Source organism: Corylus avellana, chromosome ca10, assembly GCF_901000735.1.
Source record: "Corylus avellana chromosome ca10, CavTom2PMs-1.0".
Lineage (NCBI taxonomy): Eukaryota > Viridiplantae > Streptophyta > Magnoliopsida > Fagales > Betulaceae > Corylus > Corylus avellana.
In genome coordinates, this window is record NC_081550.1 from 21,444,560 (window position 1) to 21,453,457 (window position 8,898).

Below are 8,898 nucleotides of genomic sequence, written 5' to 3' on the forward strand. Positions count from 1 at the left end.
TTAATATTTTGCTTAAAAAAAAAAAAAAAAAAAATTTAATCTGAAAATGTCAGTTATGTGTCAGCCTTCCAGCTACAGTGCTGGACCTTCCCTTGCCAAACGAAGCTATGGATTCTTAAAAGCCGGTCTGTAAGGATCTCAAACGTCAGAAGAGGTCATGTTTCCATAGCAACACTGCAAAGTTTGCTTGTTGGGTTACACTATCTTTATGGGTCTTCTGACTAACCAATGGATGAAAGAAAAGAGAAAAATAAAATTATTATGAGAACGTCGACAGCAGGATTCGAACCTGCGCAGGCATAGCCCAACAGATTTCGAGTCTGTCTCCTTAACCACTCGGACATATCGACGACTGCCTCTAAGGTCGATCAATAACCATTTTTAACTCATTGTGAGGTTAATCGAAGAAGCCCTGAATCTATTTGCTAGGAAAAAAAAAAACATAATTGTTTTTCTAGACTTCAAAATTTTCGTTTTCATTACCTTCAATAAAAAAGAAATAGTTTAAACAATTTATTTTTTCCCCAAAAGCTCTCTTTATCTAATTCCATAAAAAATAAAAGGTCAAAATATGATTTCATTCTTTAAATTGTGTCAGATTTTGATTTTGTCTGTGTTCCCCTAGCTGCCTTATCATTACTATATGAACGATATTTAATAGAATAATGATATAAGGAGAACTAGAATCTCCTACCATCCTCCCAAATGTGACATAGTATTTAAAATTACCATTAAATTTGAGATAAGTATTATTAAATTTTGATCTATTAGTGATTTTAATTGTCACATCACATTTCGGAGGACTCCAAGAAGACTCTAGTCCTTCGTATATCATTACTCTATTTGACAATATGATTTTTTTTTTTTTTTTTTGCACGTATTATGTTAAAGGATGTACCGGGCATCAGCATGGTAAGTATTATAATGGTTTCTATTAATTTTATTTCAAAAAAATACTAAATTTATATATCTCCATAATTTCTCCCGGGCTTGGCCTTAGACAGATAAATTTCCACCATTCAAAAAACTTGGGTGGCATGTGAATGTACCATGTATACATTTACACTGATGTATCATCATACATACTTGAAATTATTTTTCATAATTAAGAAATTAATGATACACCACAAACAGGATTCATTTTCTTTGTCAAGTACCAACTCGCTATTTTATAGTTGCCTTAACTGAACACTGCAAATATACACAAGCTAGGTAGATCTCTAGTAAATAGAGAGGAACAGTGAAGCCACCATGTTCATTTGTTGCATCCATGATGTTATGGCTGATGTTATTCTTGCAGTTAATGCCAGCATTCCTGTCTCAAAACAATCTGGATGGATAGGATTTGTTTTCCCTTTTTGTATGGTATGCAGGGATACACTGCTACAGCCTTCGAGCACAGCAGTGCCTTTATAAGCCTTGCATATATAGCTTACAAAGTTTTCGTAATCCTGCAGCCAGAGAAATATATCATTTCTAAAAGATAGCAATAACGGTTAAATAACAAGAATTTAATAAGTTGCAGATACCCTAGTTCAAAAATGATGTGTACATGTGCATATGTCCTAGAAATAGAAATCCATTCATTATATGCATATGGCCTTGGTGAATGATATTGGAAAACAGTAGACATTTCACTATGATATAGTCAAAAGAACAAACCTCATAGAGTGGTTCTCCATTCACAACTACCCACGGCACATACTCATGAGGAGGCTCAAGGGAATTTGTTTCAGCTGCATACTGTAATTCAAGCTGCATAAAGAAATACAAATCCAATTATAAACCCAACCAATTATAGATTGAGAAAATTTTGGCTTTCGATAAACTATTATATAAGCAACAAAAGGTTCAAGGAAAAAAAATGGTGCGACTGGTTTGATTTCAGTGAAGAACAATAGCACATATTCATGAATGAGGAGGCAACCACAAGCGCCCAAACAAAACATAACAGAATTCAAGTCCCATCTCAAAGATGGCATGATTTTACAAACAATCAAATGTCAGAAAAGTCAGTTTTAGTGTTCAATCATCAATTCAAGGTAATTGCACTCCATTCAAGAAACTCTTTTTTTGGAGTTATGCTATTCATTATTCTAGTTATGACAATAAATATACAAGTATTTGGTGGTTGTGCAACCTCCAACTGTTTCCTGACCGTGTTATAAATTAAGTTCATATGAATGCAGACGCAATAGCAGACCATAGTGTTAGCTAAATCCAATTTCACCAAGCCCATTAAAGGTTAGCCTTTTTCTTTCCCCACTTACTTCACTATCACTCACTCTTATTTTACTACAAATGAAAAACCAAATAGTTTAAGGACTGATAAAAAAAATTTGACATGATTCCAAACTCTTGTTAGCCGGAAACTTTCTCTCATCTATGTTCCTATGACAGGTCACCTTGCATGTACTTGCATACACAGATCTTACAGCTCCTTGGACGAATCAAGAAAACAAATAAATATTCTGTCTGTAAGGTAGATCTAACAAGAAAGAATTCATGCAAAAAATGCATTGCGACAGAATATACCTCTCCTGTGATAATCTAAACTACAAGTCTGCAAGAGAAGTTAGTAGGCTAGCAATTATACTGAAAATTAATGGCCATAGCGCTTTTACTTCAGTGGAGATTATTCTATACTAAGTGATCACATAATAACTACTCCACTTGGTGTATGCCCAATAAGGCTATACATTACTTAAATAAGGTGTCTTGATTCAGGTAAGTAGACAATATTCAGTTATTCTCCATAGGATAATCTGTGGTTTTCGTATAATTCAGTTTACTACACAAAGTTGGTATAAATGGTACAATCAACTGTAACTTCACAAAGACAACTCATACAACTTGAGGACCATTAATTCCAAAGAGAAAACCAACCTCTTTCCCGTATCCGCTGCTATAGCAATCTGCAATGGGTTTTGAATCCAAGTTCAATTTATCAAAACATGATTCCCACTCAGGGTATTTGTGTTCATAGGCCAAAGTCTCGACGCAATTAATAAAAGGAAAATGCTCGCTCTGCAAAACACGGAGGTGAATGAAAACATAGCACCACACTTGCATGTTATATAAAACTCTGAAAACTGACCAAACAACTCCACAATCTTAAGAACTTCCATTTTTTCTAAGCTTGAACTAGGACACATAATTTCATCAATACAAAGAATTCTAACACAAATACATGAATTTAACATAATGAAATATCATGAAATTCTATACATGCTTCTTTCTTTTTTCTTTTTCTTTTTTTTTTTTTCTTTTTTTTTTTCACAATTATCCGCATGACTTTCACAAAGACTACAAGAATGTGCACACACCATCATCTGAAAATGAGCTTAGCACAATTAATTTAGCAATGGGTTCCTCTAAATTCTCCCAATTTTTTATTTTTACTGAGTTAGAGTCGGTAACAAATTCTTTACTTTACCAGTTCAGGCCAGGCATGGATTGCACAGGCTTCCACAGTGTTCAGTAAGCATTCAGATGGGCCGTGCTGCAATCATAATCAAACAAAAGCCATCAATTTGTTGAATCAAAGAAAACCCCACATAGTAAATTAGAGAAAGAAACAAAGGGAAGAGTACTCACCTGGCAATCGAAGGTGTCGTTGCCTCTGAGTTTGGCGTTACCCCAAGGAACGAGTTTGAGATCGACGACGGAGATGAGGTCAGTTTCGAAGAGCTGGGCCAGGTAGTTGACGATGAAGTTGGCGCTGTAGGGGCACAGGGATTCATAGTATAGACCCAACGAAACTTTCTGAGAATTCGATGGTAAAATTCTTGAAGCTGAGGAAGATGTGAACAAGAAGAAGAACATTAGAAAGAGGGTAGTTACTGGACGACAAGCCATTGGAGACAAGCTTTAAGGTTTGTGAGATTTTTAGGATTGTGGATCAGAGAAGGAAAGGGTTGGTTTTGAGCCGTTCTTGCACCTGAAAGCGGAGAAGATAAGGCAGAATGGATCTATATTAACGGTCAAACCTCCTGAAACTAGAATGCATTTGCCCTCAAAGTTTGTCTATGTTCGAAGCGGTGGGAATATTGGGGGACCAGAAGCTGCTTGCCTGCACCCTGTTATACACAATTTGTCACATTCCTCAACAAAGCCTGACTTGAGCCAAGTGCTCTTATACACATCTCGTGGGTTATAAGATTAGATGTCTCACAATTTTTCTGGCCGGTCATTAAGAAATTACACATTTAGCTTTAATAATAATAATAAACCATAGCTATAGGGTGGTGATTGGCCACCCGGTACCATTTTTTTTTCTTCTAATTTTTGTTCTCTTATAATTTTGTAGTCTTATGATGACCCACGGAGAAGTTATTTATCACAACCTCAAACCTTATAGACTAATTTTACAATTTTCCCTAATTGTTTGACGGGTCACGTGACTAAGTGAAAAAAACAGCTCAAGTTTATGAGTTTCAAATAGTAATTACCAAATATTTATCTCACTGAAAAAGGTTTTTTTTTTTTTTTTTATCCTTTCTTTGTCAGGGTATGGATCCCTAAGAAAAGTAGAAAGAGACCCTAGAAGGTGAATTGAATTGATATTCACTCTACCTAAAGGAGATTTACCTCGGGTTTACAGACATTAGCTACCACAAATACATAGGTAAGAATCACATTTGCAATGCATTGAATTTTTAAGCTGTACCACGCTTTGATTAATAAAATAAACTTTATGGTCACTTATTAGCAGAATAGCAGGGGTGGTAAGATACTTTTGAAACCTCCTACCATGGGAAAGTGTTGGCCTCCAACGTGCAAAACATATCAGCAGTGAAATGGAATAAAAGGCAAAAGGTCCAAAGCCACCGTTTTGAATGTTATATTCATCATTTTGCCCATTTCCAATGAGCTTATTTGGAATTGCGTTTAAAAAATAGAATTTTTAAGTCAAAAAACGTTTTTGAATAAAAGCTTCATTTTTAAACTTTTGACATAAGTATTTTAACCATTTTTAAATTTTTTGGACCATTAAAAGCGCTTTTAATCTTTTTACCAAACGATTACTTTTTTTTTTTTTTCAAACCGACTTTTTGAGTGCTAAAAGCACTTTTAGGCCTCTCAAATGCAATCTCAAACATGCCCTTAGGCCCATTTGTTAAAGCATAACATTTTTTAACTTGAAAATGTTTTCAGTTGACTAGAGGAAAATAACATTCATAAAACGTAAAATCACTCTTTTTATTTACATAAACTATTTTACACCGTTCCCCCACAATCACAGACAGTCAATTGTGAGAGGGCCCCTCATGGAGCCTACTACCCAAGCTAGATGGGTCCTTGCAGTGTTTACTTGACACCTGGAGCGGCACTCAAATAAATCCTTTGCTCTTCAAACTCTCAACAGCTTCCTTGATAATTTGTTCCATCGGAATGAATTGTAAGCCCAAGTCCATCAGCTTCTTGGATCCAAGCGGCGTCCTCAACAACCCAGGTTGGGTATCCTTAGGCAACCTACATATAAAGGGACATCATACCTTCAGCAATTCATACAACCATTTACTTCTATTGCATTTAAGTTATAAAATATCCACCAAGCAGATGCGACAATGTTCCGAAGATTGAAAATCAGAAATCAAATCAAGATTTGGAAAACCAACCAAATATATCAAAAAATAAATTATTGACTGGAAATTCTAAAATCAATGATTTATGGCAGCACAAAGAGAACTTAAATAAGCTAGTGAAGGATGGAACATCATTAAGAGGCAAGAAGAAAAGATGCATCAGTCGGCCTCTAGAGATCCAACCCCACCCAATCCAAGGATTGGAGTGAGATTGGGTACCTTAGGAAATGCTGAAATTGAATTAGTGGAAAAAAAAAAAAAAAAAAAATCCTACCGGATTTACGAACTATCAAAAATGTTAAAATCAAAACAAAATAAAAGGTACATTTTTAATTTTTATGGTACTTCCTATAGCAGACACTTCAGTATCAATGCTAAATTCAATACAGCTAATTGAACAAATGGTAGTTAGATATTATTTATCATCGTAATTATCCATAGAATGCAATCCACTATATTGTGGATTTTAAGGTTCTGATGCTGTTTTTATGGTTATCAGCTTTCAAGATTACAAGACAAGACATGTGCATAGTTCCTGTTTCAAATCCATTTGCAGTAGCAGGAAGCCAAATTTATTACCTTGGCACCTTATATTCGGGGTAAAGTTCGGCAACCTTTGCCACAAAATCACCATAATGAGATATAGCTTCAACACACAAGTGCCTTCCAGATGCTGTTTTGTTCTCATACACCAAGATATGTGCTAGGGCTACATCTTTAAAATGCACAGATCCCATAAAGAAGTTCTCATATGTTTCAGTGCACCCTGCAGCAAGGATATTATAGCATCATTAGTGCTTTTATTGCCCTAAATATCAAAAACTTAGACTCGAGAAAATTACAATTCCACAAAATTTTCAAAGTCAGGATGAAAGTCAACCCTTTAGAATGACTTGATCACATTCAAAAGAATAGTTGTTTTTACTACGGGGCTTCTCTGAGGATCTAGGCTTGTATGATTAATTTCTTCTTTAGTTCCTGCTCTCTAGGAGTGGTTCATCATCCGGGGCATGCCCCTTAACCTTCAGGTCTTTTTGTTACTCTTTGAAATTAATATTCACTTATCCAAAAAAAATAAAAAGTAGAGGAAATTACAAATCCACAAGAATCAACTATAATAAAAAGTCAGTGAGCTCGTGGAGTATCCTCAGAGTCACAGACTTCATCCAATTAGAGGGGAGACGGGTTTTGCAACATAGACCCAAATAGGACTGATGTCTATATAAAGGGGGAATGACAAAACTTGTTGAAAGCTTTCACTACTGTGATTGCCTGCTGCTTATTTATTGGCATGCATTTTCTTTAACATCTTTCCTTTCAGCATGGCTACTTCCCAGCCCAGAGAACAGCAAAGGGTGGCATGCTTTTGACAACCCATGGAGTACCTAAAGTGAAACCCTTATGGACATAAATTCCCAAGACACACCTAGGGTAGCCATGAGATGAAGAGAGTAGCATATCACTGCATTTATATGACCCTAAATATGATATAAAAAGAATTAAATAAAGATTTTTTACAGTGCAGAATCTCAGAACTTTATTTAAGGTCAGCCACTTGATTTCTATTCCTCATTCTACTCAAGCCTTAATCATACGGAAGCCCAAACAAAGAAAGGACCAAGAAAACCTTCATTTTATATCGTGCTAATATAAAATGACATAAACTTCAAACTACTCTGGCCAGTAAAAAGTTCTTCAAAGTAAAAAACTTGTAACTTTCTTTGCAGGCCTAAGACTCCTTTGATTTTCAGTTTGCTAATTCAAGTAGAAGTTACGAAACGCCACAGTTAACTTAAAAGATATAAGGACATTTATTCAATTGATCAAAACCCCACCTCCTATTACAGCAAAGCATCACGATTTATATTCCAATGTAATCACAGGAGAGGGCGTATCATGCAGAAAGAGCATTACCCTGGAGAAGGCGGACAAGCATTAACATGCTTGCATTGAGTCTGGGAGGAATCACAGGACCCATCACCGTCCCAGGATTCACCACCACCACATCCAAACCCTTCTCTTTCGCAAAATCCATTGCCGCTTTCTCCGCTAGTGTTTTAGAAAGTGGATACCATAACTACACCACAAACCAAACAAACACAAGCATCAGTATTATACTCTAAAACAAATACGCCTAAACCCTACACAAAATTGAAGTGCATTTTGCATATATACTACTATTGGGACACTACTCACTCCGTTCTGCTTGCAGTACTCAATGTCAGTCCAGCAACCCTCAGCCTTGACGACGTCTCCAGGCCAACTAGGGCTCGGAGTAATAGCTGAAATCGACGATGTCACTACCACGCGGCTCACCGCAGCTTCCTTCGCCGCCGTCAGCACATTTATAGTTCCCTTGATCGCCGGGTCCAGAAGTTGCTTCTACAAAAGGCGCCAAAATGGTTCAACGATTAAATTTACTATTTCTCATCGATTTAGGCTTGTGTATACATTTATACGTGGTATGAAATTATTTAAAAATAAAATAAAATAAAAACCTCGGGATCTTGGACTTGATCGACGATGCAGGGAGAGGCGAGGTGGAAGACTCCGGCGCAGCCATTGACGGCGGATAAGATGGAGCCGTAGTCAAGGAGATCGATCTGGAAGAGACGAAGGCGGGTCTCTGCGCCTTCTAGGGCTTCTAGGTGCTTCGTTTCACTCTCGTCCTCTGCAAATAGGGAACGAATTTAAGCGGGGAGATGGCATTTCCGTAGATAAATGCAAGAGTAAGCGCCATTTTTTGAAACGAAAGATAAAGAGTGTGAACTAACTGAGATCTTGGACGGTGGCGTGGACGGTGTAGCCACGGTCGAGAAGGAGACGGACGAGCCAGGATCCAATGCAGCCGCTGCCTCCGGTGACGCACACCGCTTCACCCTTCTTCGCCATCCCACTCTCTCCGCTCACTGAACTGGTTAAAGTGCCTACAGTACGGAGTACATTTTGATAGACTAGGCGGATCGTTCTAGATTTTAGGTACGTGGCAAGCTATGACGTATCCACAATAGCTACAGGCCGTTTATTTAAATCAACGGATCAAAAATAGCCACATACAACACTACCTCAGCAATCCATGTGAATGAATTAAAAAATCCTCAAAACTCCGAAATGCCAGACTTTGGTTTTACGCTTGAACAGACCCTTCCTCCCTGCTCAGCCGTTCATCGCCTCCAGCACCCGTATCTTCTCGTCCCCCAAGGTTGAATTTAAAGGGTATAGAGGTGAAATGGATTGGATTAATTAGTCTATATTTTGATTTGTTGTATTTAATGGTGTTTAAATAACGTAGTAATATATTTACCATCTC

The 8,898-nt window shown here is 37.1% G+C and overlaps 2 protein-coding genes and 1 non-coding gene across 4 annotated transcripts; all 3 read right to left on the reverse strand.

The window, feature by feature from the left end:
* Positions 1-268: 268 nt before the first annotated feature.
* On the reverse strand, positions 269-350 carry TRNAS-CGA (transfer RNA serine (anticodon CGA)). Its single transcript has one exon. It is a non-coding gene; the product is annotated as a tRNA-Ser (tRNA).
* Positions 351-1,033: 683 nt separating this feature from the next.
* LOC132164650 (gamma-interferon-responsive lysosomal thiol protein-like) lies at positions 1,034-4,112 on the reverse strand. Of its 2 annotated transcripts, XM_059575192.1 has the most exons (5): positions 3,598-4,112; positions 3,437-3,502; positions 2,887-3,027; positions 1,663-1,755; positions 1,034-1,451 (listed from the first exon to the last, which is right to left on the reverse strand). In XM_059575192.1, exons 1-5 carry the CDS (start codon positions 3,856-3,858, stop codon positions 1,221-1,223), a joined length of 792 nt encoding a protein of 263 aa, XP_059431175.1. In that variant the 5' UTR covers positions 3,859-4,112; the 3' UTR covers positions 1,034-1,220. The 2 variants fall into 2 exon arrangements, with proteins under 2 accessions (XP_059431175.1, XP_059431176.1); XM_059575193.1 differs by lacking the exon at positions 2,887-3,027.
* A 1,050-nt stretch (positions 4,113-5,162) lies between these two features.
* Positions 5,163-8,562, reverse strand: LOC132164028 (cinnamoyl-CoA reductase 1-like). Its single transcript, XM_059574435.1, has 6 exons — positions 8,363-8,562; positions 8,087-8,259; positions 7,785-7,970; positions 7,503-7,665; positions 6,168-6,354; positions 5,163-5,475 (listed from the first exon to the last, which is right to left on the reverse strand). The coding sequence occupies exons 1-6, from the start codon at positions 8,478-8,480 to the stop codon at positions 5,334-5,336; spliced, it is 969 nt and encodes a 322-aa protein (XP_059430418.1). The 5' UTR covers positions 8,481-8,562; the 3' UTR covers positions 5,163-5,333.
* Between the last annotated feature and the right edge of the window lie 336 nt (positions 8,563-8,898).

Coding starts and splice junctions, on each gene's coding strand:
- LOC132164650 (XM_059575192.1), bottom strand. CDS start 3,858: ATGGCTTGTCGTCCAGTAACTACCCTCTTTCTAATGTTCTTCTTCTTG. Junction 1,756..2,886: donor GCAGCGGATACGGGAAAGAG/GTTGGTTTTCTC, acceptor TTCTTTATGCAG/CTTGAATTACAGTATGCAGC. Junction 1,452..1,662: donor ATGGAGAACCACTCTATGAG/GTTTGTTCTTTT, acceptor CTCTGGCTGCAG/GATTACGAAAACTTTGTAAG.
- LOC132164028 (XM_059574435.1), bottom strand. CDS start 8,480: ATGGCGAAGAAGGGTGAAGCGGTGTGCGTCACCGGAGGCAGCGGCTGC. Junction 8,260..8,362: donor CGCCACCGTCCAAGATCTCA/GTTAGTTCACAC, acceptor CCCTATTTGCAG/AGGACGAGAGTGAAACGAAG. Junction 5,476..6,167: donor CCCGAATATAAGGTGCCAAG/GTAATAAATTTG, acceptor CTTTATATGTAG/GTTGCCTAAGGATACCCAAC.